This window comes from Crocuta crocuta, unplaced genomic scaffold (genome assembly GCF_008692635.1).
Source record: "Crocuta crocuta isolate KB4526 unplaced genomic scaffold, BGI_CrCroc_1.0 scaffold258, whole genome shotgun sequence".
NCBI classification, from domain to species: domain Eukaryota; kingdom Metazoa; phylum Chordata; class Mammalia; order Carnivora; family Hyaenidae; genus Crocuta; species Crocuta crocuta.
In genome coordinates, this window is record NW_027532842.1 from 8,000,717 (window position 1) to 8,028,548 (window position 27,832).

The 27,832-nt window shown below is 40.8% G+C and overlaps 1 protein-coding gene across 5 annotated transcripts in view; it reads left to right on the forward strand.

The window, feature by feature from the left end:
* ZDHHC20 (zDHHC palmitoyltransferase 20) overlaps window positions 1–27,832 on the forward strand; it is a 345,529-nt gene that overhangs the window by 310,277 nt on the left and 7,420 nt on the right. For all 5 annotated transcript variants that reach the window (XM_077745445.1, XM_077745448.1, XM_077745446.1 and 2 more), the window contains 7 exons: window positions 1,515–1,635; window positions 9,355–9,424; window positions 10,975–11,007; window positions 12,031–12,151; window positions 21,554–21,686; window positions 24,825–24,951; window positions 27,533–27,622. In XM_077745445.1, coding sequence (XP_077601571.1) covers window positions 1,515–1,635; window positions 9,355–9,424; window positions 10,975–11,007; window positions 12,031–12,151; window positions 21,554–21,686; window positions 24,825–24,951; window positions 27,533–27,622 — 695 coding nt within the window. The remainder of the gene's footprint in view (window positions 1–1,514; window positions 1,636–9,354; window positions 9,425–10,974; window positions 11,008–12,030; window positions 12,152–21,553; window positions 21,687–24,824; window positions 24,952–27,532; window positions 27,623–27,832) is intronic.

Here is a 27,832-nt window from a genome sequence, read left to right on the forward strand (position 1 = left end):
AGACAAGCTGCAAGGTACGATGCTCTTAAAAGAGAATGGGCCGTTTTGCAAAGCAGGGAAGTATTTCCGTATCTGATTCAAGAGGGAGTGAATCTCAGAAACATTTTCTGAAGATTCCTACCTGCCTGGGAGGTTGGATGAGTGACCCCCCAGAGTCCAAGTTAAGATTAGGGAAATCTTTGCTGACTACTTTCTGTCCTTTTTATTTGTCTGCGTTACTCCTTATGCCTTGTAAGTCATTTGGGGATTTTTGGTGCCATCACGATTTGATTGTGGGGACCAGGTGAGGATATCTCAATAATAGACTTCGACATCCTGAACTGTGGTGTTTGGTCAGCTTAGAGTAACAGTCTGTGAAAATCAAGAACATTTATTTTACATTAGCCGTGTGGAGTAAAACTCAAAAGACTTGAATCTTCACATCAGCTCTGTGAGTAAATGTGCGATCTTAGGAAGTTCCTCAACTCCTTCCGACGGACTGCTGCCTTGCTGGTGACAGGAGAGGCTGCACCGCTAAGCTAAGACTGCCGTTACGATGAAGGGGCACCAGGGGTATGGAAGGTTTGGTAGTGACTTAGCAGGTAGGTCCAAATACTTGAGTATAAAAAGATAAAACTCCATTCAAGCAAAACCCTGTAAGTAAAAAATTGAGAAACCGTATAATTAAAATACAAGACATGATCAAGAGCAAGTCTCAAGCCACTTTTAGTTTAAAAAGAACTTCTGTGAAATAAAGACGGATAGAAACGGGAAGCGTCTGTTTGCATGAAATTAGAGGCATAAAACTCAGGGTCCTTGGGATGCTGGGATGGACGCGCTGACCAGGGGCGCAGCTCTGCACAGGTGCTCTGTGGGGAAGATGCTGTCTGAGGACGTGAACTGGAGACTGGCCACACTGTGGGAATGCAGACTTAAGAAATGGAAACTAGAAATAACTCCATGAAGGAATCGCTCCTTGAGAAAAGGAGACTGTGCTCGCCTTGAATGTCCTTAGTCATTTTGCAGAAGGCCCTCCTGTTGGTTAGCTTTTTAAAAGCTAGAACAAAGTAGTGAAAGAATGACTTGTCCTCATTGAGCTGTTTGGCCAGAAAATAGTTAGCCCCCATGCCCGTGATTTAACCGGTTACCCAAAGCAAGGGAATCTTCTGACATCCTTCCAGAAATTAAAAATTTCTTGACACTAATTTTCAAACACCAGAGTTTTTACCAATAGAAAGTATATATTTAACCCTTTTTGGTTGGGCGGGGTTTAATTTTGTCTGTGAAAAGCAAAGATAACAAAGTTTTCTAGTTCATATTCTTTCCCATCATTAGAATAGAGGGCACATATTTTTTAATCTGTCAAAGGTTTGTAGTTTTGTTAAAATGTACTTGATTTAGCTTCTTAAATTTGAAAACAAAGTTTGCCTTTGTGGAAGGAAATGTGTTTTGTGTGTTCTGGATAAAACTTTCTGAGTGTGATAGTTCATGATCATGGGGTTAAAAAGAGTTAATAGTTATTTTTCCTTTTATAGTTCTACTTGTCCAATTCTGAAAAGGAACGTTATGAAAAGGAATTCAGCCAAGAAAGACAGCAAGAAATTTTGAAAAGAGCAGCCCGGGACTTACCTATCTATACCACATCAGCTTCAAGGAGTAAGAAAAACCAGTCTTAAATTTTCCTTTCCTTTTTAAAGTATGGTTAATCCTGCCGAGATATTTCTGCATGATTTGACTATTAAATAGATATTGTGATTGCTGCAGATAATGTCTTCAAGAACAAGATTTTCCTGTGTTCTGTATGTTCTGTGGTATCTCAGATATACGTCCAGATATGTACATATATTGATACGGATTTTTTAAGGGGCTCACTATGAGCCTCTCTGCATTTTTTGTCCCAACTCGACATCATGGCTAAAAATTACACTTGTTATTCTTAGCACACTATCTTTTGGAAATTCTGGTTTGAATTTTAATATTGTGTGTCATCACAAGAGTAATTTTTTTTTAAATCAAAAATGTGCTAACTTAGAATGGAGAGGAATAAAAGACACAAAAGGGAAGAAGCCTGTTCAAGTTTTTGTTTTTTTTTTTTTAATGTTTTTTATTTATTTCTAGGAGAGAGAGACAGCGTGAGCAGGGGAGGGTCAGAGAGAGAGGGAGTCACAGACTGAAACAGCCTCCAGGCTCCGAGCTGGCAGTCAGCACAGAGCCCGACGCGGGGCTCGAACCCACAAACTGCGAGATCATGACCTAAGCAAAAGTCGGAAAGTCGGACGCTTAACCAACTAAGCCACCCAGGCGCCCCCTTTTTTTTTTTTTTTAATGTTTATTTTTGAGGCAGGGGAGGGGCAGAGAGAGAGGAAGACAGAGGATCTGAAGCGGGCTCTGGGCTGACAGCAGAGAGCCCAGTGTGGGGCTCGAACTCACCATGGGTTTGACCTGAGCCAAAGTCAGATGCTCAACTGACTGAGCCACCTGGGTGCTCCCTGTTCAGTTTTTAAAACTAATATTTAGAGAGCCAGAATTTAAAAAAAAATTTTTTTAACGTTTATTTATTTTTGAGAGAGCATGAGCAGGGGAGGGGCAGAGAGAGACAGAGACACAGAATCCAAAGCAGGCTCCAGTGTATGTCAGCACAGAGCCCGACACGGGGCTCGAACTCACGAATTGCGAGATCATGACCTGCGCTGAAGTCTGACGCTTAACTGACCGAGCCCCCAGGTGCCCCAGAGAGCCAGGGTTTGAACTCAGGTTTGTCTGGTTCCAAAGCCATTGGTATTTCCACTGTCCCAATTCCGACATTGAGATGGGTGACTCCTCCGGACCTTCTTTTCTCAGGGTGAGAGTCTTACGCTAGGGATGCAATTGCACGTGACCAGTCTGGTCACTTCAGTGTGGGGCATTGTTTTCAGTGATGTTTGTTCAAAGAGCAGGTAATATAATAGCTAACAGTTACCCAGTTCTGCGTGTTATATCCGTGCTCCTTTAAACTTCACAGCAGCCCTGTGAGGTGGATACTGTTGTCTTCATTTTACAGAGAAGGAAACTGAGTCACAGAGAGGTTTATATCTTCTTCAAGGTTATATAAATACTATGTGAAAAATTGGAATAAAATCAAGGTGCTCTGGCTCTAGAACCCACTACACTGCTGAGCTCCGAGGGGAGCTTTACCTTTCTATAGTTACATGCGGGTTGTGACTAAGGAAATACCAAGTTTGTACAGGATTTTAGAAGGGGGTATTTGACTTTAAAATTTTTCATGCATTTAATACTATTCTTTTTGCATGACTAACGTATTGCCATACATGACAGAAACACAAACATCAGGTCAGGCCACAGCTTTTCTGTTACTGGTGTAGTGAAAGTTACTGACTTTCTAAGTGCTGCTTTCTTATTTTCAAATGAGGATAAAAATATCTATGTCTTTGGTTTAGTGGAAATACTAAGTGAGATACGTAAATGAGATGTGCATTTAGTGTAGATCTTGGCATATAGTAGTAAGTTTTCAGTAAATGATAACTAATATAAAATAATCTCTTTTATATTCAGAGATGAAAAGTGTGGTTTACGATAATTATTTGTACTTCTAGTTCTGTAGATTAGATGTTCCTAACGTAGAGTCCGAGATTTGGAAGAATTTATGAATTCCAAGATAACATGCAAAGTTGTGGGTACATGTAGCTTTCAGAGTAGCCCATTCATAGCAAGGTCATCTGATTTTCAGAGCAGGACATGCGTCCTGAAGAGCTAATAGCCTCCGATTTAAATCTTTACACTTGAAGCTCTATTATTTTTCATTAATTATAATGGTTTTCCTCTAATCTGAATAGTACCCTTCAGCTGTGCAGCGTTATGCCAGAATCCTGCTGCGCACACTCCACTGGTGGTTATTCCGTCCCCGGGACACCTCTGGGGTGGGTGCTGCACTTGTCCGCACCTGAGAGGTGACGAAATGAGGGGCAGTGAGGGCTGCAGAGCCCCCCGAGCGACAGGACCTGGGGATTTACGGATTTACGGCCTACCTTCTGACGACGGGCAGAGGCCTAGCTCTTGAGCGCCATTTTATACTGCATTTCTGCTGCTTAGAATTCCAAGCTTCGGGGGAGTTTTATTCCTTTTTCTTATTATAGAAGTAGTATCCATTCGTTCTTTACAAAACAAAACTACAGAAACATGTATTATAGGGAGTGGACCGTAATGGACCAGAGGTGAAGTGACAGAGCCGCCCCCACAGGAGGGAGCTCGGGGCTGAAGGGGGCTTTTCACTCACTTCCTTTTTGGTCTTTTTGAACCACGTGGACACACTATTATCTATTCAGCAAACAAAATTTAGTCTTTCTAGCCCTCCCCCTCCACAGCGTGCAGCCAGCGTCCCTCTCTGCCTTCGCCCCGCGCTGTCTCCCCGCATCAACTCTGTGCCAGCGCACTGTCTCTCTCCACCTTTTTACGTGTCTCTTCCTCCGCCCAGAATGATGATTTTTCCCTCTTTAATCCAGTTTACGATTTCAGAGGCTACTTCTTCTCATCCAATTCTGTTCACTTGAACAAGAAGTGATTTTTAAAAGTCTGCTCGGAACTTCCCACACTCTTACCTTGTGGATCACAGATCACTGCGTCATAGTTATTTCTGTTTATCTCACCCCTCGACCTCGTTCTGAGACTCTGCGGTCAGGAAATTCTCCTGGAGGTATTTGTTGAACGAGCCCCTCCCCCCACCCCAGCCGCCACGTGTGTCCTTCCTCTTCCTCCTGGTTCTCTCTCCTTCACGATGCTTCCCGTCACAAGTCTGAATTTCTGTTTTATTAGAAATAATCATTTTTATTATCCTAGTAATGACACCTGATTTATTGAGAATCTGATCTGTTCCGGAAGATTTATATTTAAGCTGCGCGATATCCTTTACACCTGGTATTACTTGCACTTACGGAAGAGGAGACTGAGACTCGTAGAGAGTGAGTCACCAACCCAGGGCCACAGGCTGCGTAGGGGGAGAGCTGGCCTCACAGCTGCCTGGTGACCGGTCCCTGCTGCTCCCGGGACAGTGAGCTGCCAGCAGCCTCACAGACTGGCTTCGCCACAGCTCATCAGTGTCCTCTTGGTCTCTGCGTTCCTGTCCTTTTTTTCTTTTTTTTTTTTAACATTGATTTTACTTATTTTGAGAGAGAAAAGGCGGGAAGAGGGGCAGAGAGGGAGAGAAAGAATCCCAAGCAGGCTCCGTGCTGTCAGCATTGGTTCTGACGCGGGGCTTAATCTCACGAACCGTGAGATCATGACCTGAGCCCAAATCAAGTCAGACACTTACCAACTGAGCGCCCCAGGCGCCCCTCGTCCTTTCTTATATTTGCGTAGAGATTGCTGACGTTTTTCTTCTCTTCTCCCCCAGTTTGCTCCTAAAATTCTTGCTTCTCCACTTAATAAATTATAACCAACTTCTTCCTTCTGCTTTCAGGTATCACCAAAGTGTATCTCTCTTAGAAACAACAATTTAGGGGCACCTGGGTGGCTCAGTTGGTTAAACATCCAACTCTTGACTTCAGCTCAGGTCATGGTCTTACGGTTCGTGGGTCCGAACCCCCACATCAGGCTGTGTGCTGGCAGCATAGAGGCTGCTTGGGACTCTCTCTCTCTCCCCCTCTCTCTCTGCCCCTCCCTGGCTCACAAACTCTCTCTCTCAAAATAAATAAACTTAACAACAACAACAACAAAAAATTGGTTCTGATGCTGTTCTAACCACCATTATATTTTCTCTTCCCTTTGAGTTAGATCTTCTCGTAAGCGGTCTCTGCCCAGGGCCTGTGTTTCTTCCTGCATAATTCCAGACAGCTGGCTTCCGTTCTCCCTACCTGACTGCGGTGGCTTCTGCCATTCTGACTTCTTGAAAAGCTTTCTTCTTTCTGCTTTTCTATTCTAGTTCTGTTCTGCATCCTTGAATGATTATTCATCCTAATTTTCTTTTCTTTTTCTTTAATTTAATATTATTATTTTTAGAAAGAGAGCACACAAGCAGGGGATGGAGGGGGGAGAGGTGGGAGGTGGTAGAGAGAGAATCTTAAGCAGGCTCCATGCTCAGTGCAGAGCCCAATACAGGACTCCATCCCACAACCCTGGGATCATGACCTGAGCCAAATTCAAGGTCAGATGCTTAACCAACTGAGCCACCCAGGTGCCCCTTATTTTTCTATTTCATAGCTTCACGAGGGCGGCTTGCTCCAATTCTTTTCATGCTGTTCCTTCAACTTTTGTTTTCAATTCTAGAATTCTGACACTATGACATTGTGATCATTAGTTTCTTATGTCTCCATTTGTTTTCTTTGATAGTTTCCAGGAATGAGTTCACTTTTCTAAACATGAATTAGAGCAGATCCAAGGACGTTGTCACCCTGGCAGTCACATTCTAGACCCGCTCTTGCGTGTCGGGGGAGCGGGCGGGGTTGAAGCTATACAGGAGGATTTCTTGTCCACCCGGGGGCCTCTCGTCAGCCATGTGTCACCAGGGCCGCAGCACTCTTCCTGGGCTTTCAGAGGGAAAAGCTGCAGGTCCACCCCCCACACCCCACCCCACCCCAGCCCCCCAGTCACTCTTCTTGGCATGCGCCTTCCGAGTCCACGTCCCCTGCTTGGTTCATTTTCTGGGTTCCTTGCACCAGTGTGTCTGCTGTCTGTGCGTACCCATGGGGGGCCATCTGGGGTCCTCCTCCATCATCTTCCCAGGCTCCCCCAGGACAACTGTCCTCGAGTGACCTGTTCTCCAAACCTCCAAAGCCAAACAAAACTGGATTCATCGATTCAGAATTGAAGGCCAGCAAGCAGGATTTGTCACATGGTAGAAACTCTCTAAATACACTACTGGTTGCATGAACAAATGAGAGAGTGAATAAATGAAAAACACCCTTCCCTACTCNGGTGGCCTGGGCCAGAAACCGAACTTTCCTGATGGCTTCTCTTTCCTCAGGTCCTCTGTCTACTCGCTCATCAGATCCTTCAGAAGTTTTCCTCAGACGTCTGTGCAGGGCGCCTGGTGCCTCAGTCGGTTAAACGTCTGACTCTTGGTTTTGGCTCAGGTCATGATCTCACGGTTTCGTGAGTTCGGGCCCCACGTCGGGCTTTGTGCTGACAATGCAGAGCCTGCTTGGGATTCTCTCTCTGTTCCTCTCTCTCTGCCCTCCTCCCACTCACACTACCTCTGTCTGTCTCAAAATAAATAAATAAAAGCTTAAGAAAATAAGGTCTGTGCTGTCTAGTCTCATCTCAGGGCCAAATGACCATCTCAGAATTTTGAGTGGAAGTGTAGAGGAAAAGAAAATGAGTACTCTGATCCTCCTCTGGGCACTAATTCAGCTGTGTGGGCCTTGGACAGATTGCTTTCTCTCGCGATTTTGGGGTGTTTTTCATCAGCTGAATGGAGAGATCAGCTAGGAGATTTCTACGGTCCTAAAGCTGAACTTTTTCTACAATGTCTGGTTTTACCTCCCCCGTTTCCAGCCCTGCTGAGGTGGTTCTGGAAGGCCCTGAGTGTAGCATGGCTTACTCATTTAAGAAGTGGATAGTTGTATGGGGCGCCTGGGTGGCTTAGTCGGTTAAGCGTCCGACTTTCGCTTAGGTCATGATCTTGCGGTTCGTGGGTTCGAGCCCCGCGTCAGGCTCTGTGCTGACTGCCAGCTCAGAGCCTGGAGCCTGTTTCAGTCTGTGACTCCCTCTCTCTCTGACCCTTCCCTGCTCACGCTCTCTCTCTCCTAGAAATAAATTAAAAAATATTGAAAAAAAAAAGAAGTGGATAGTTGTATACATCCTCTTCATCTTAAAGACACTTTTGTTGAAATTATAAAAGTAACACATGCCGTGATTAAAAAAAAAATTTTAGGGCACCACATGAAAAATGAGTTTACCTTTCACCCTGGCACTGTTCCTAGTGGGACCCTGTGTGTCCCTGCAGACATTTTTTATGCTTGGCAGAGTATTGCAAAACTTACATACAGTTAATGTATTTCAACAACTAAAGTGGATGGATATTAACCAATACAAATTCAGCTACCTGGATCGTGCCTCAAAATTGCACTTTGTCTCTTTTACATGTTAATTCACATCTGGAAGGTGGATGCATTTTGTTGGGATATGTGAAGAGAAAAAATATATATGCTTACTTCCCTTAGAGATGTGAAACATGCTACATATTCAAACTGTTCTAGAATTTGCCTTTTTTCATCTGCTTTATTTGCATTTTTCCAGTTTAGGGTACACGTGTATTTTGTATGGAAAATTCTTGTTAAAGTCTGTGTAGTATTTTACCACATGGATATATCATAAAATGCTTCGCTATTTACATAATTTAAGTAATTCATAATATTTTATTATTAAAAACAATGCTATAGTGAACACGTGTATAGAATTTTCTCGAAGTAGAGATCCTGGGTCAAAGAACGTATACATCTTAAGTGTTTATAGATACTCCCAGATTTCCTTCCAAAAAGATTGTAAACACGTAACAGCGTCCATGCATTATTTAGAGGGTATCATTAATTTAAATTTTTATTTGAACCTACTTTCTGAGCTAGGAAACAGACAGTAATGGCACAGAAAATAGGTTCAAATAAACAAATAGGATTGCAAGTAACAGGCAGCAACTCAGGCTTTTTAACTCTCTTTCACCCCAAAAAACCACGAGAACGTAGGAAATGGTGTCAGGGACTGGTGGGTATTTCCTGTCTGGGGCGCCCGCGCTGGGGCCGGGGAGCTGGTTCTTCTCCTTCCTCACCCAGTTCGCAGGGCGGACAGCGCCGCCCCGGGGTCCCCGCTGCGGCGCTGCCGGAGCCGCTCTGGGCTCCGCTTAACCCGGGCCGAGCGAGCGTGAGCTGGAAGGGGACCGGTGGGCTGACCTGGGTCGCAGGGAAGGCGGCAGTGGCCTGTAGCCCCGGCAGCACCGAGGACGCCGCTGCACCAGGAGAGCACGTGGGGCCTGCGTTTCATTGCTCGGGCCTGGAACACGTTCAGCTGCTCCCCGGAGGCCTAGGCCCCTGCCTGCGGCCAGGTCGGCAAGCGTGTTTGCTTCAGAGGCCGCCGGGCGGGGAACAGTTAGCATCTAAGTGTCCTGTTGCCGCCTCTGTGTTCATCCCTAATCACGGGTTTAAAAAGTAGCTTTTGCGGGGCGCCTCGGTGCCCCAGTGGGCTGAGCCTCCGACTCCTGGTTTCCGTGGGTCAGGTCCAGCTCTCAGGTTTGGGAGTTGAGCTCTGCATCGGGTGGAGCCTGCTTGAGGTATTCTCTCTCCCTCCTGGCTGCCCCNTTTCACAGTTATTTGTAAAAGAATGAAAGCAAATGTTATAGTCAAATTAAGCTTGTACATCCTTCAACAATTTCTTTTTAATTCCGAAATGTAGCCATCAGATACTGTGAAAAATGTCAGTTGATTAAACCTGACCGGGCGCATCACTGCTCAGCATGTGACATGTAAGTATTACTCATTTGTTTTCATTTAACCCGAGCACTGCAGATCGGTGACAGGAGAATAGAAGGGGACGGAATACTTAATATGCTTTATACTCAGCAAAAACACTTCACGCTCTCCAGTTATTTGCTGTGTTTGCTGGGCTAACAAAAATACTTATGTAAGCTGGAATATACTCTGAAGTAATCTTCATTCCTGTACTAGTTGATAGAATTTTATTAAGTAGATTTCCTATACTTACACTTAATGCAATATTGATGAGCAAGTAATAACCCCTTTGAGAAAGGTGACTTTATCTCCTGGATTAAAAAGACTATCATGACACTTTTCTTGTTTCTCTTGTTAATATTAAAACCCAACAAACCACAAAAATACTGTTTTCAATTACTGTCTGTGACATTGTCCCCAGAAAAATTTGAAAGATTTTGTGTGCACTTTTGAGAAGATAGCATGTTGGAGGAAAGATGTACAGTGTAGGTATCTCTGCTAGTCCGTGAACTTTAATTACACAGGTTGTTTAACATTCTGGGTATTAGTTTATTCGTTTCTTACGTTACAGCCAACAGCCCCTCTTTCCAGTCTGGGGATGTGTTCCGGGGTCCCCAGTGAATGCCTGAAACTGTGTAGACTCTGTCTTTTCTGTACATACATATGTGATAAAATAGAACTTCTGAATTATGCGCAGTAAGAAAATAACTAACAGTTAATAGTAGCTAATAGTAAAATAGATCAGTTAGAACAATATACTGCAGTAAGGTTATGAGAGTGTGAACTCTCTCAGTGTCTATGGTACACCCCCACTTACTGGGGTGAGATGAAGGGAGGTGAATGACATAAACACTGTGACGTGGAGTTAGGCAACACTGACCTCTCCCCATGGTGTGTCAGGGAGGACCGTCTGCTCTCAGGCCGTGGGTGACAGCTGGTTGCTGAAACCAGGAGAAGCGACTGAAGCTGGGGGAGGCTGCGGTGTTTGGGGTGCTCTGTGGTCTCGCTTTATCCAATCTGGATTACGTGTATTGGTGGGGAGGCAGATCTGGAGGGGTTTTTTAAATTACGAAAGCACAATAGTGCTTATCCATGGAATAAAATTTTGTGCATTATGTGGAAAAAATAACCACCTACAAGCCCATCACTGTTAATATTTTAATATATTTGCTCCTAAAGTTTTATTTTTATGTCTTGAATGTGGTTAAAATAGCATAGAGATTTCTGTATTTCATTTTGTCTCCCTCAGCTAATCTGTAAACTGGACCTATCTAATTTACGTGGTGTTATATGTACCGTATCAGTGTATTAAAATGTCATTTGATGTGGTTCGAGGCAGTTGACTGTGCTCAACTGAATTCCCATTATTAAAAATCATTATTTCTCACCTGTAAAAAGTACTTGTGGAAATCTCAGAAGTTTTTTGTAACCTAATGTTCACTGGATTGGTTTTTCTAAGATGTTATTTCTAAAGGTAAACATTTCAGCCAAAGAAAGAGAAAATTGTGAGCAGTTAGCATTAGGGGAATTTTTTAATGATTTTCTTATGCTTCTTTGTTTTTAGATGTGTTCTTAAGATGGATCATCACTGCCCTTGGTATGTATGAGGGATAGAGGAGGTCTCACAGGGGTGGAGAGGTGGGAAGGAGAGTTGAGAGTAATTTTCCTCAGCCTTCCTAAATTTTGAAGGTCAGTTTAATTACTTGTAGATGCCAAGATTGATGTCATATTTATATGCACATATATGTATGTACATGTTTATATTAAATGTAGTCCTTTAAATATTTTGACGTTATTAACCTAAGTAAGTATATATTAAGAGTTGACATCGGGGCACCTGGGTGGCTAAGTCAGTTAAGTGTCCTACTCTTGATTTCAGCTCAGGTCATGATCTGCAGTTTGTGGGGTCTCGCCCCTCACGGGGCTCCACACTGACAGCATGGACCCTGCTTGGGATTCTTCTGTCCCTTTCTCTCTGCCCCTCCCCTGCTTGTGCTCGCTCTCGCTCTCTCTCTCAAAATAAATACATTAAACTTTAAAAAAAGAAGAATTAACATCAAAATTCCAAATTTCTTAGGACACCTGTGTAGCTCAGTTGTTTACGTGTCTGACTCTTGATTTTGGCTTAGGTCATGCCCAGGTTGAGCCCTATACTGAGCTTGGAGACTGCTTAAGATTCTTTCTCCCTCTCACTGTGTCCTCTCCCTCTCCCTCTCTCTCTCAAAAATAAAATAAAATAAAATAAATTCCTAATTCCTCATACAATTTATTAAAAACACACATCCACAATTAAGACACTGCTGCCCACTTCCCAAATGGCTCATTTCCAAGTAATAACGATTAAGGTTTTACTCTGTCATATGCATTACTGTTGTTTTTATTATGGCTTAAAAAATATCATAAAACTTACCATCTTAACCGTTTCTAAGTGTACAGTTCAGTAGTATAAAGTCTGTCCCCGTGGCCATGCTCCTGGTCTTCAGAACTTCCTCCGCCTGCACAGCTCGAATCCTGTGCCCGTCCCTGTCCCCGCAGCCCCCGGCCACACCACTCTGGGCTTTGTTTCTGTGAGTTTGTGGTTTGTCTTATTTTTACACCGTGACTTTTTTTATTCTTCCAGGGTGAATAACTGTGTGGGATTTTCTAATTACAAATTCTTCCTGCTGTTTTTATTGTATTCCTTGTTATATTGCCTTTTTGTGGCTACAACAGTTTTACAGTACTTTATAAAATTTTGGACGGTAAGTCTTTTTTTCTATCCTAAAATATTTATTTAAGACTTTAAGATGCTATGTTCATAAAGAATTCCTTCATTCTCTATTATAGTTGGATATACTTTATTTCAGTTTTACTAGGTGGAATTTATAATGGATCAGAAAGCAGATCAGCTTATAATTTACCTTCATATGTGTGTATTTATTTGTATATAAATGGATATTAAATAAGATGTAGTGAGCTTTTTTTTTAGTGACCCAAACTATTTTCACCAATATTCTAACCATAAACATACCAATTTCAGGGAAGTGATTGCTTTTAGCTGAGTTAAAGAGACTTATTGCAGTTTTACAGTAATAAAAGTGAAATTGCCAGTACCCCGAAAACCACTAATCTGTTTCCTGCCTCTGTAGATGTTAATCTTTTTTCTATCACGAGTTGCAAAGGTTTTTTCCCCACATTCTCAGTTTATATCTTATAACCCTGTTTTCTTTCGGTTTTATCAAATCAAAGTTTTATATTTTTAAAGCAGCATTTTTATGATTTCTGATTTTCCTATTTATTTAAAAGCCATACTTTTCCTTTGTATTTTTCTGGCTTTAGTCTGTTTACTGTAAATTCATACAGTACTGACCCAGGTTTTCCTTTTCCCTTGGCATTTTTAACTATTTTTGTTTTCACATTTCAATCTTTGATTTTGACGGGGAGATTATTGTGGTCAAAAGGTACTTTCTATTTACCCTACCTAAAAATTCTGTTGAGATGTTTTAAGATGTAGGGTTAGTGATTGCACTGCTCAGGTGTGTTGGAGCCAGCCAGTCAGGACACGGTTACCATCGGAAAGGCGGTTTGTTGCTCGCGGTGGCCCCGGGAGGGGGCGCCCGGCCGTGTAGGACCGCACCCGCAGCCCCAGGCCGGGCAGGCAGATTTAGGGTGAGCCAGTTCAGTCCACATCTGCGGTTAGGGCAGGGCAGTGTTGTCTCCTGGGGAGGGGTAGCGAGGGAGGGAGGGGGTGCGGGCGGTGGAGGGTGAACTCTGGATTGGTTAGCTCACCCGTGCACAGAAGGGGGTGGGGTGTTCCCTGCTGTCACTGAGAAAAGGACGGCTGTGGGAGAGGCAGCCTCTCTTCAGGGCCCCAGGTGCCAGCACATCAGGAATACCGAAAATAGGAAAAGGCAGCTCATGCAGAAGGAGCTGTTATTATTCCCGTTTTCAGAGTTGAAAACGGCAGCGAGAGGAGGTAGGAAACTAGCCAAAGGGTGAACGTACATCTCTGTGTGTCAGCATGTGCAGCTCCTTTCCCCTGCGAGTTGCTTTTCGTAGTCTTCTTTGGAAATAACCTAATTAAAGCCTCAAGTTATCAAGTTATTTATCCAGGAGATAGCTAAGGACTTTCATTAAAACATTTTTGGATGTTTTAAACTTGAGGCCTTTAAAACCAGGGGATGCCGGTACTTTAAGGGCCTCTGTGTGCGTTAGAAAAGGGCGCCCCAGTGCTGTGTGGCCTCAGCCCGGTGAGTGCTGGGTTCTGTTGCTCCCCTACTTCTCAGCACCTTTGTTCAGTTTACAACCCTCTTAACCCTATTCAGTGGCCCTATTTAAATAAAGGCTTGAGTGCCGGATGAATAAAGTCTAACTTAGAGAATTTCACATTTCCTTATCAGTGTTTACATAAAATGATTTGTTAACTAAAGAATGAATAGTTTTGACTTCTATAGATTCGTTATGAGTAAGGAAAGACCTAGTAAACTTAAATCTATCTTTTTCTTCATTCAACAAACATTTGCTGAGTATCTATTATGTGCCAGGCAGTGTTCTAAGCACTTCGTATAGATAAGTGAACAAAACAGAGCTCTGTTTTTATAGAACTTACTTTTGAGAAGTAAGGCATATAAACATAATAAATAAATAAGTAAATCCTGTTGTATATTAGAAAGTAAACACTATGAAGAAAAGTAAAAGTAGAGCAGAGTAAGGGATTCAGCAAGTTTCTTGGGGTGAGTATGACAGGGAAGACAGAAGTGTCAGAGTGATCAGGGTAGACCTCAGTGAGGAGATCGGAGTTGGGAAAAGATTTGACGGGAGTTAGTGGATATCAGAAAAAGGAATATGTGCATCCAGCATGGGAGCAGCTAAACATATAGAGCAAATGTTAGGCCTGCAGGGAGGAATACAGTAATAGTGGGGGCTTTAATACCCCATTTACATCAGTGAATAGATTGTCCAGACAGAAAAAATATATAAGGAAGAATTGGCGTTAAAATGACATATTACAACAGGTGCACTTAAAAGACATACAGAACACTCGATCCAAAAGAAAGATCGAGTATAAATGGTATAAAACTAGAAATCAGCTACAAAAACGAAAACTGGAAAACTCACAACTAAGAAAGATCTCAAATAATCTAACTTTACATTTCAAGGAACTAGAAAAAGAACATATAAGCCAAAGTTAATTTAAAGAGGGAAATAACAGATCAGAGTGGAAATAAATTGAGACTAAAAACACAATAGAAAAGATCAGTGAAACTAAGAGCTGGTTTTTTGAAAAGATAAAATAGGCAAACCCTTACCTATACTCACTACGAGAGAAAGAGGACTCAAAATTAGAAATGAAAGCAGACATTATAGCTGAGAGCACAGAAATGGAAAGGATCATTACAGACTACTCTGAACAATCATACGGCAACAAATTAGACAGCCTAGAAGAAATGGATACTTTCCTAGAGACATGAAATAGAAAATCTGAACAGATTGCTAGTAACCAAGATTAAATTAATAATAACTTCCCAATAAGCAAAAGTCCAGAAACCAGATGGTTTGGTAGTGATTTCTACCAAACATTTAAATAATTAATGCCAGTCTTCAAAATTTTCAAAAAAAAAAAAAATAGAAGAAGTAATACTTCCAAATTCATTTTATAAGACGAGTATTACCCTTACACAATAACACTACAAGAAAAGAAAATTATAGGCCAATATCCTTATTGAACAAAGTCATAAAAGTCTTCAAAAAAATATTAGCCAACTGAATTCAAGGATATGTTAAAAGAGGAGATACCTGGGTGGCTCTTTCGGTTAAGCATCTGACTTTGGCTTAGGTCATGATCTTACAGTTTGTGGGTTTGAGCCCCCCATCAGGCTCTGTGCTGACAGCTTGGAGCCTGGAGCCTGCTTCAGACTCTCTGTCTCCCTGTCTCTCTACCCCTGCCCTGCTTGTGCTTTCACTTTCAAAAATAAATAAATAAACATTTAAGAAAAAGAGAACACATTAAAAGGATCATACACCATGATCAAGTGGGATTATTCCAGGGATGCAGGTATGGTTCAGCATCTTTAAATCAGTCCATGCATACCACATTTTAAAAAATGAAGGGAAAAATCATATTATTTTGATAGATGCAGAAAAAGCGTCTGACAAAATTCAGTGGCCATTTTTTGAAGTGTTTATTTTATTTTTGAGAGTATGAGCAGGGAAGGGGCAGAGAAAGAGATGGAGACACAGAATCTGAAGCAGGCTCCAGACTCTGAGCTGTCAGCACAGAGCCCAATGCGGGGCTCAAACTCATGAGCCGGGAGATCATGACTTGAACTGAAGTCAGAGGCTTGACTGACTGAGCCACCCAGGTGCCCCTCAATGACTGTTTTTGATAAAAATTCTTAACAAAGTAGGTATAGAGGGGTATGTTCCTCAACACGATAAAGGCCGTCTATGACAGGCCCACAGCTAACATACTGTGATGAAAAGCTGAAAGTTTTCCCCTAAGGTTAAGAGCAAGACAAGGATTAAGGCGCCTGGGTGGTGGCTCAGCCAGTTAAGCACTAGACTCTTGATTTCTGGTCAGGTCATGGTCTCACAGTTTGTGAGATCTAGCCCCACATTGGGCTCCATGCTGACAGCATGGAGCTTGCTTGGGATTCTCTCTCTCTCTCTCTCTCTCTCCCCCTCTCCCCCCCTCCCCTACTTAACGCTCTCTCAAATATAAACATTAAAAAAAATGAATAAGACAGAAATTCCCACTTTTACTACTTTTATTCAACATGATATATATTGGAAGTCCTATCCACAGCAATTAGGTAAGAAAAAGAAAAGGAATTCAAATAGGAAAGAAGTAAAATTATCTGTTTGCATAATGCGTATGTTTAGAATACCCTAAACTCCACCAAAATGTATCCAAAGGATAAGGAGTGCTGATTCGAAGGGGCACACACACCTCAATGTTCACAGCAGCGCTATCTACAGCAGCCACAGTATGGAGAGAGCCCAGATGTCCATCGACTGACAAATGGATAAAGAAGATGTGGTCACAAAAGAGGACATCCAGATGGCCAACAGACACATGGAACGATGCTCAGTATCCCTCCTCATCAGGGAAATACAAATCAAAACCACCCTGAGATACCACCTCACGCCGCTCAGAGTGCCTAAAATGAACAAATCAGGAGACTCTAGATGCTGGCGAGGATGTGGAGAAACGGGTACCCTCCTACCCTGTTGGTGGGAATGGAAACTGGTGTAGCCCCTCTGGAAAACAGTGTGGAGGCTCCTCAAAAAATTAACAATAGAACTCCCCTAGGACCCAGCAATAGCACTGCTAGGAATTTACCCAAGGGATATAGAAATGCTGATGCATAGGGGCACATGGACCCCAATGTTCACAGCAGCACTCTCAACAATAGCCAAATCATGGAAAGAGCCTAAGTGTCCATCAACCGACGAATGGATCAAGATGTGGTTTATCTATACAATGGATACTACATGGCAATGAGAAAGAATGAAATCTGGCCATTTGCAGCAACGTTGGATGGAACTTGAGAGTGTTATGCTGAGCGAAATAAGTCAGGCAGAGAAGGATACCGTATGTTTTTACTTATAAGTGGATCAGGAGAAACTTCACAGAGGACCATGGGGGAGGAGAAGTGGAAAAAATAGTTGGGGAGAGGGAGGGAGGCAAACCATGAGAGACTCTTGAATTCTGAGAACAAACTGAGGCTGATGGGAGTGGGGGAGAGGGGTAGGAGGGTGATGGGCATGGAGGAGGGCACTTGTGGAGATGAGCACAGGGTGTTATATCGAAACCAACTCGATAATAAACTATGAAAGAAAAAAGATTGGTCGCATGTGTGTGTGTGTGTGTGTATATATATATATGCGCACACACACACACACACACACATATATGTATGTGGAATATTACTCAACAATCAAAAAGAAGGAAATCTTCCCATTTACAACAATGTGGATGGAACCTAGAGTAATATTATGCTAACTGAAATAGTCGAGAAAGACCAATAGGTGATTTCACTCGTGGAATTTAAAAAACACAACAGATGAACATAGGAGAAAGGAAGGAAAAAGAAGATTAAAACAGAGGGAGGCAAACCATAACTATAGAGAACAAACTGAGGGTTACTATAGGGGTGTTGGGTGGCAGGGAGACTGGCTAAATGGGTGATGGGCATTACGGAGGGCACTTGTTGGGATGACCACTGGGTGGTATATGGAAGTGATGAATCACTAAATTCTGTTCCTGAAATCATTATTACATTGTGCTAACGAAGTTGGATTTAAATTTTAAAAATAGAGGATGACATAAATATACTTTTATTCTATGTTGCTTTAGAAGCCTCATAAAGTATCTTTTATGATTTGAGAAGTACAGGGCGGATATATCTTCTCAATGAAGATACCTGCATGATTTTCATAGTCATCCTTTTATGCTGTTCTATCAATAAACATGAATTGAACAGAAAAAAATAAAAGACTTCACCAAAACTGTTAGAACCAAGAAACTAATACAGAAAAGTTGCAGGATATAAAATCAGTTCCATTTCTATATTAGTAACAAACTATCATAAGAGAAGTTATGAAAAGAATCCCATTTATACTTGCATCAAAAAGGTCAAAATACTTAGGGAATAACTTTAACCCAGGAGATGAAAGAACTGTACATTGAAGACTGTAAGAGATTGATGAAAGCAATCGAACGCACAAATAAATGGAAAGTTAATCTGTGTTCATGGACTGGAAGAATTAATATTGTTAAAATATCCATACTACCAGAAGCCATCTACAGATTCAGTGAAACCCATAACTAAGTTCCACTGGCATTTTTCACAGAAATGGAACAAACAATCCTAAAATTAGTGTGGAACCACAGAAGACCCCAAATAGCTAAGGCAGTCTTGAAAAAGAAGAACAAAGCTGGAGGTATCATGCCGCCTCTTTTCAAACTGTATTACAGAGCTATAGTGATCAAAACCACTGGCATTGGCATGAAAACAGACACACAGATCAGTGGAACAGAATAGGCCAGAAATAAACCCATGAATCTTTGGTCAGTTAATTTTTGACAAAGGAGCCATGAGTATACAGTGGGTAAAGGGCAATCTTTGCAATAAATAACGTTGGGAAACATGGACAGCCACATGCAAAAGAATGAAACTGGATCCTTATCTCACATCATACAAAAATCCATTCCAAATGGATTAAAGACTTGAACATAAGACCTGAAACGTGTATCTCCTAGATTAAAACATGGGCAGTAAGCTCCTTCACATTTTTCTTTAGATTTAACACCAAAAGCAACAAAAGCAAAAGTAAACAAGTAGGACTACATCAGACTAAGAAGCTTCTATGCAGCAAAGGAAACCATCAACAAATCAATAAAGCGGCCTGGTGAATAGAAGATATTTGCAAGTCATATCTGATAAGGGGGTAATGGGCAGAATATACAAAGAACTCCTATAGCTCAGTAGCCAAAAAAACAATTTAAAAATGTGCAAAGGATCTGAACAGACATTTTTCCGAAGACATATGGATGGCCAGCAGGTGCATGAAAAAGTACTCAGTGTCACTAATCAAGGAAGTACAAATCAAAACCACAGTGAGGGATCAACTCTTACCTGTTAGATCAGCTGTTATCAAAAGGTAAGAAATAACTGGTGTTGGCGAGGATATAGAGGAAAGGGAATCCATGCACTCTTGGTGGGAATGTAGAATGATTTAGCTGCTGTGGAAACAATATAAAGATTCCTCAAAAAATTAGAACTACTGTATGATCCAACAATTCTACTTCTGGATTTCATCCAAAGGGAATGAGAATACTAACTTGAAAAAATTATCGGTAACCCTGTGTGCATTGCAGCTTATTTATAATAAGCAAGACATGAAAACAACCTAAGTATCCATCAGTGGACAAATGGGTAAAGAAACGTGTGTGTGCATGTGCAGGAACACCCAATGGAATATTACTCAGCCATAAAAAAAGGAAATCCTGCCATTTGTGACCACGTGGATGAGCCTAGAAGACACACTAAGTGAAATAAGTCAGAGAAAGTAAAATACTATTGTCACTTATGTGTAGAATCTAAAAAGAAAAAAAACTTTCTTAACTCATAGATAGAGCGAGCAGATTGGTGATTGTCAGGGACAGTGCATGGGGGGTGGGCAAAGTGAGTGAAGATACTCAAAATAACATTAATAAGTCCTGGGTATAATGCGCAACATAGAGACTCAAGTATATTTGAAAGTAGCTGAGATAGTACATCTTAAAAGATCTCACTAGGAAAAAAAATTGTGACTGTGGTATGGATGTATTGTGATCATTTTGATATATATATATATATATATAAAATCATGTTTTACAACTGAAACTAATACACTGCTGTATGTCAGTTATATCTCAGGTTTGGTTGGGTTTTTTTGTTTTTATTTTTAAAGTTTGACTGGGGTAGATCTCAGTAAGGTAAGATTTGAGCACAGACTTGAAGGGAGTTAGTGGACATCCGAGAGAAAACTTCTGAGGAAACATCTGGACTTTTTCAGAGCAAGGCCCAAAATTTTGTAGGAGCGTCCCGTCCCCACCGTGTGTGTGTAAGAGCCAGGAGGCTGGGGTGGCTGGAGTAGGAGAGACAGGGACTCAACGAGAAGCCCCGGCGGGTGGGCCCCGGAGAGTGTTGGAGGACCTGGTCTTCCCCGCAGGGTGAATGGGCGCAGAGCAGCGACACGGTCTCACGACCGCCTCACTCTGACGGCCAGGCTGACACTAGACGGCAGGGTGAAGGACGGCACCTCTGGGAAGGCTGTGGCCGCAGCACTGAAGGTCGTAAGGAATTCTCAGATACAGTTTTTTTAAAGAACCTACTAATAGCAAGTTTTTTAATAAAAACTATTTGCTGAAACTATTTATTCTTTCCTAGATATAAATCTCTGCTTTTAAAAACTGTGAAAGTGTGTATTTAAAGTGTACCTTGAATGCTCTTGAAGGGCTAAATATTGTCTATGTTCTCTTTTGTGTTTTTGGAGAAAATGTCAACAACCTTTAGGGAGCAACCTCTCTATGTTCCTTCAATACACAGAAGATCTATAAAACTAGTGTTCAGGATAATTTTGTATAAAATTTGGTTTCTTAATACATTATCTTTATTTGTACAAGCTTTGCCGCAGGAAATCTACAGAGAGTTGTCCAAAGGTAACAGAACATTATTGCCATTCCATTCTTGTGACATTTCTAGTAAATACATATGACACTCATTTGCTTCACAAGATGGGAAGTTAGAAGAATCACTTGATGTATTTAAAACACATTGTGGTTACTCTGGGAGAGAAGAGAAAAACATAAAAGAATCATCTAATGCTAAGAACCTTCCATTTCCCCTGTAAACAGTGTGTCAATCAAGCAGAAAACCATGCTGTCCTGGAGAGCCATACAGACGATTTTATTTTAAGAGCTAACACTTAAGGACTTCCTCATTCTCCTCAGATAATAATTCTAGGTTAAGATTTTGTTTCTGTCAAAATGAATATAGCTGTAAGAATGGGTAACAGAGAAGCTGTTTCCATTCACGAATACTTTGTGGGAAATGTATTTACCAAAATTGCTAATTACCTAAAAAAGACCGTAGGAAACGAGCGAGGATAAAAAGGTGGGAATCAGCACAGCTGAGGCCTGGGGATATTTGCTGCGGTGTTCCGGAAATAGAAGCTAGAGATAAACTTACCACAGTTAGTGTCTCATCAGCAGCCTGTATAGTTAAAATAAGCAAATATTTTAGCACAGATAAGGAAAACCGTGTATATCCTGGATTTGGGGAAGGCATATGAATATATGCATTAAGTACAAACGGAAATGTTGAGCAAAAAAGGGCATCCTTTTATTTTATTATTGAAAATATTAACTGAAATTTTTAAATGTTTAAGAGTGATTTTTAAAATCACTCTTTCAGCCTTTTATGTAAGCAACCTCCTTTGGTCATGCCCATTTTCTGTTTTTGGAGATGTTGTGTTTGGACTTGTTATCTAAATTTATTGTATATTCTTCACATCTAGCAAGATTTTTGGTAGACTCCACGGTCTTTAGGAAGAACCAAACAATATATTTTAGAGGCTGACTGTTCTAAAATTAACTCTTCTTTTTCCTTCCTCAGAATGAACTCTCTGATACACGTGCTAAGTTCCATGTACTTTTCCTCTTCTTTGTGTCTACGATGTTCTTCATCAGCGTCCTGTCACTTTTCAGCTACCACTGCTGGCTGGTGGGAAGAAACAGAACAACAATAGGTAAGCAGGTTAACAGAAATCATAATTATTTAGGAAAATGACCATAAATGAGCATGAAGTATTGTGAGCAGATAGATGTTTTATAAAGAAGTGTAAAGCAGTTCCGTGTTAAGGTTAACCGGGACTGGATGAGAACCGTGGGTATATAATAAATGTTAACATTCATTATTTTGAAGGTTGAAGAAGTGAGATTGGCTTTCATATGTCTTTTCAGTAGCGCATTGTATATAGAAGAACTGGCTGGGGCGCCTGGGTGGCTCAGTCGCTTGAGCGTCCGACTTCGGCTCAGGTCATGATCTCATGGTTCGTGGGTTCGAGCCCGCGTTGGGCTCTGTGCTGACAGCCAGCTCAGAGCCTGGAGCCTGCTTCACGTTCTGTGTCTCCCTCTCTCTCTGACTCTCCCCTGCTCATGCTGTCTCTCTCTCTCTCTCAGAAATAAATTTAAAAATTTTTAAAAATATTAAAAAGAACTGACTGTATAAATTTTAATAAATAAAAGCTGTTTCCTGCATTTATACAATGCCTTTTCAGAAATCAGCCTATAAAGGTAGACAGTAGGTTTATATGTTATAAGCAAGTTCATTCTCTGAATGCGAAAAAAAATTTTTTAATTCTCATTACAGCTTAGCTTCTTTTTTCAGCTAAAACATGTGTCCTTTACTTTTTCCCCCCACAGTTGATTGCACACTGACTGGCATGTCCCATGATTGGGTAGTGTTTTTAACATGGTTAGTCATTCCCATCTTTATGTCAACTGACAGTGAAACTTATGTATTATACCATTAATATCAGGCTTTATATCCTTGTTTTGCTCATTTTTTAAAGTAAAATATAGGGAGAAAACTCAGGTATTAAAATAATTAGGACAAACATTGCCTATTTAATAAGGGTGACATGGCATTGCTCAAACTAAGCTCTCAGCCTGTAAGCAGTCACCGTGCTGTTATTGAAATATTTAGGCATTGGCTAGTGCACCAAAATACAACACAGGGATTTGTTGGGGCACCTGGGTGGCTTAGTCAGTTGAGCGCCCAACTCTTGATTTCGCCTCAGGTCATGGGATCGAGCCCCGTGTTGGACTCTGTGCTACACATGGAGCTTGATTGAGATTCGTATGAATAGAATAAGCAGAAATTTTGTAAAACATCATTAATCTATATTTGTAATGTACTCTAATATTTTCTGTTCTAGTTCATTAGAACGAAATGCTGGTCGCAAACCACTGAGTTGATTTCACAGCCTATTAGGTGTGAAAAACCCCCATCCAGGTGTTTGAACCCACACCTGGGAAAGACCTGACCCAGACACGCCACCTCTCGTACAGCCTCGCTTCCGCACCCCGGACCGTGGGCTGGCTCTCCATCCCTCCTTGCAGAGTCCTGCTCTTCTGTTCTCTGCAGTGCCACTGCTACCGTCTCCATTCCTGTCACCTCCCTACCTTGAGATCCCGTCTGCAAGCTCAGACCCTCCCAGGCAGGCACCGTCTTTGATCCTGGTGGCCAACCGGTCCCATAAACTAAATATTGAACCTTTTAATCTCTTGGAGCTGAAGAGCCCCTGGAATTTTCAGTGGGAATTTCCCATTCTCTGGCCGTTCTTCACCCTTTCATCTCCCTTCCCTGTGCTCCACCGCGTTTCCTCTCTGACCCTGCCCGCCTTCCCCAGCACTGGTCTCTCAAGGATTCCCTTCTTTCCGGTCTCATTTTCTCGTCCTTTCCATTCTAGATCCCGTAACAAATGACTTTAACGACTCTTGACAGCACTCTCACATTACACCTGCCCTGGCTTTCTCCCATAATTCGTTTGCTGATCCGCGACCTGGTTACGCTAGCTCCCCACTTTATCCACACGTACACAAGTACACCCATACTTTCTCCTTTCAAACCCACCACTCTGCCTCTAACTTCTGAGGACAAATGTCTTTTCTGGTATCAAAGGTTAATCTTTAGAACTCTTCTAGAGGCTGTCCCACTTCTTCTAGAATTTTCTTCTATCAGTTTTTACTTTACTTTTCTATATCATCAACCTTTCCCAATTCCTCTCTCCCTGGCTTCTTATCCATAGCTTGTAGAAACATGCTATAAAATGCATTGTATTTTTAAATAAAGGAAGAAAAACATTTTTCTGGTAAAAAATGTAGCTTTCTGTAGCCCTCACTATACATCACTTAACAACCAGTTTTGACATAATGGTCTCTGATTACCATCTGCTGCTGCTTTTATTCGTTGTTCAAGATTATGTTCAAGTGCCACCACCCCCATCCACACATGTATCCGTGTCACAGAGCAGTTTTGTTAGACTTCTTTAGACTGTCTGTTGTTTAAGGATTTCATCTAATTTACCTTTGGATCTCAAACACCAGGTACTGTGCCAACAGGCATGTGGTAAGAATTTCATAAGTAATGAATGAGCGAAGTTGCAAGAGTTAGCATATCTTTTTTAAAAAGAGATATAGGGGTGCCTGGGTGGCTCAGTCAGTTAAGCATCTGACTCTTGATTCCGGCTCAGGTCACGCTCTCACAGTTCATGAGTTTAAGTCCCATGTGGTTCTAGTGCCATACTTGCATGTACGCCGTACTTGCGTGTACGCTCACATGCATGTTCACATGCTCTCTGCCTCAAAGTAAATAAACATACATTTATTTATTTATTTATTTAAAATGTCTTTTTTATGTTTTATTCTTACGAGTGAGACAGAGCATGAGCGGGAAAGGAGACAGAATCTGAAATCTGAAGCAGGCTCCAGGCCCTGACCTGTCAGCACAGAGCCCGATGCAGGGCTTGAACTCATGAACCATGATATTATGACCTGAGCTGAAGTCAGGCACTTAACTGAGCCACCCAGGCGCCCCATAAACTTTTTTTTTTTTAAGTGAGACACAATGAACTCACTTCAGTAAATTTTTAGTAATATTAAATAATTATTTTCACATTCTCATTTTATAAAGGTGATGAATTACTAAGAGGCAGTAATTTTTCCCACATAAGTTTGAGAAGTTTTTTAATTGTTACAAATATTTGTTTTAAATTATATTTATAAAACTTTGATATCAAAGAGAGTAAGCAAGAAAATTGTTACTTTCCATCCTTGTATAATTTTTAAATAGATTCTTTTTTTAATATATGTACCTGTAACAGAATCATTCCGCTCACCCACATTTTCATATGGACCTGATGGAAATGGTTTTTCCCTCGGATGCAGTAAAAATTGGAGACAAGTCTTTGGCGATGAAAAGAAATACTGGCTACTTCCCATATTTTCAAGGTAATTTATAAACTGTAGGTCTCAGAAATTACAGAATCTGTGATAGTCTCTGTCTCTGGTTAAATATCTTAAGATTCAAAGAATACTGTGTAATTCTGTAAGCCTTGAGAATGAAAACTCAAAATATCTTGATTATAAAAAATATTTTATTTTTCATGTTTTTTATTACATGGGGCAGAAGAGAGTTTGGGCATATATTTGAATGGAAAATAGACAAAAAAGGTGATTCGTAAAAACAGCAGTCACTTTCTCCTTAAAAATGAGTTGTTTGAAGTAGAAAATGATTAGAATTTGTACTTACTAGCTCCATCTCAAAGATTGTATCGCAGATTATTCTATTGTGTTTTAAATATTGTGTACACTGTCCATTTTTTGTTCGGTCTTTTTTCTGTTTCATTTGGCAGATATTTTTGCTGTATTTTTAAGTATATCAGTCTCCTCTGTGTACTTTATTGTCTCCTGTATTACAAAGTTTTCCACTCTGGATAGAACATAGACTAGTATTTTTTAAGATTATTTGCTCTAAATAGCAATTTCCGTGTTGACTGGTTTGGTTGCTCCCCCCTCCCCCACCCGTTCTTTAAAGATGTTGTTCCATTAACTTATGGCTTGCATTGTTTTTTTACAAGAAATCAGCTTCATTCATCTTTATTCCACTATTTGTAAATTATTTTTTTTTTTTGCCCTTTAGCTACTTTTAAGGTTTTATCTTTATAACTGATTTTAAGCAGTTTGATAGGATGTAGGGTTTCTTTGTATTTATCCTCTTTGGGGTTCATTAGGCTTCTTGGATCTATGAATTTACAGTTTTCATCACAATCGAATAATTTTAATCATGTCTTCCCATGGTTTTTCAGGCACTCCTAAATATACATATGTTAAGTTGCTTGGTTCTTCCCTGCTCCTCATCTTTTTTCTCTATCTGCTGAGGTTTGGATAGTTTCTATTTGCTATGTCTATAAGTTCACTGATCTTTACTTTGGTGATGTCTGCTCTGCTGTTAAGCTCATCTAATGAATTTTTTATTTCAGATCCTGTGTTTTTCAGCTCTAGAAGTTCAGTTTGGTTCTTTTTTTAATATCTTAAATGTGTCTTCTCATTATGTCTATTTTTCCTGTTAATTCACAGACATATTTATAATCACTAATTTAAAATGATTGCTTCACATTTTCATAGTCCTTTCTAATTATTTTCTATTGACTGATTTATTCTTACTTGTGGATCACATTTTCCTGCTACTTTTCATGCTAGTAATTTTTGATTAGATGGTAGACATTTTGAATTTTGTGTATTAACTTTTGCTTTCTTCCTTTGGTAGTTACTTATGTTTCTAGCATGGTCCTTTTGAGACTGTTTTAAACTTTATGTTGGGCTTAAAGTGGCCTTTTCTTTAGGTCAAGTTTAGCCCTGCAACACAGGTGAGAGACAGCTGGGTTCTCTACCGAATCAAAATGTTCAGTAAGATTTCTCTCGTCTGGCTGGTCAGATGCGAATGCCTTCCAGTGCCATAGGAGCCTTATGAATTGTCCAGCTTGTACTTGCCAGTTGTTCTTTCCCCAGATTCACATGTGTAGTTTAGCATTCATCAGAAGACTCCAGGAAAATGCTGTGCACATTGCTGTAGCTCTTTCTCTGCATATCTGTTCTTCCTCAGCTCTGTCCAGTAGATTCAAGCTCCTCAGCTTCCTGAAATGTGCATCTCTGTAGTCTCAGTACAATGAGACAAGCTTGCTCAGCTTGTTTCCCCTAGTGGTGCTCAGGTCCTGGCAGAAAGCTGGGACTCACTTGATTGGTTTCTCTTCTTTCAGAGACTACAGTTCTGTGTTGCCTGCTTGGCTACACAGTTGCCAGTTACTGTATATCCTCTTCAGTTTTCTGGTTATTTGTAAGAGGAGGTCGCATTTATCAGTTAAGCCATCTTGGCTGGAAGTGAAAGTCCCTGTTTTATGTAACTTTGGTATTTTTAAAATGTGAAATTAAGATATGTCTATACTGTTTTTAAATTGTAAACTTCTTAGGGCAGAGATTTTCTTCTCTTTTGTTCACTGCTCTATCCCTACCCCTTAAAATAGTACCCAGAGCATTGTAGGCATTTCATAAATACTTGTCAAATGAACAAATATATGGAACTTGCATCCTGAGTTCCATTTTGTGCCTTTATGATGTCTTAAATGATAGTGATGATCAGGTCAGTTACCCAAATATTTGATTACCTATGTTTGAGATATCATAATCTTAATAGTCATCATAATCTTAATAAACATTGTAGTCTTTATTACCCAAGTTTTTAGTTATCCAGTTTCCCTGATACTTGAATACCTATGTTTGAGGTATCATAACAGGCATCATAATCTTAGTCATCATGAAAGATACTGTTTAAATATATGTAAATTAGAAGAGAAGAGGCTTGTTTCTCAGTTAGACTAGTAACCCTCTAAATTAGAAAATTTTAAGAATTATTCTCTGTAATGACAACTTCTGATTTCTTTATACTATGCCTTTGAAGAATAGTTACTAAATTTGACCACCTTGATTTACATTAATATGACTTAAATTATTACTGACATTTTTCATTATGCAGCTTGGGTGATGGCTGCAGTTTTCCAACTCGCCTTGTGGGGATGGATCCAGAACAAGCTTCTGTTACACATCAGAATGAATATGCCAGAAGGTGTGCTTCTTGTCATTAAGTTTTCAGCATCCATTATAACGCTGTGTGTGTGTGTGTGTGTGTGTTTGTGTGTGTGTGTGTGTGTGTGTGGCACAGTCACATAAATGCAGTAGTAATTTGTGAGCCAACATAGATAGAGATTCTATATAGAAATTTTCTGAGAGTCAACGTGTGTGTGTACCTAATATGTTGAGGACAGCCGTGTTGTTT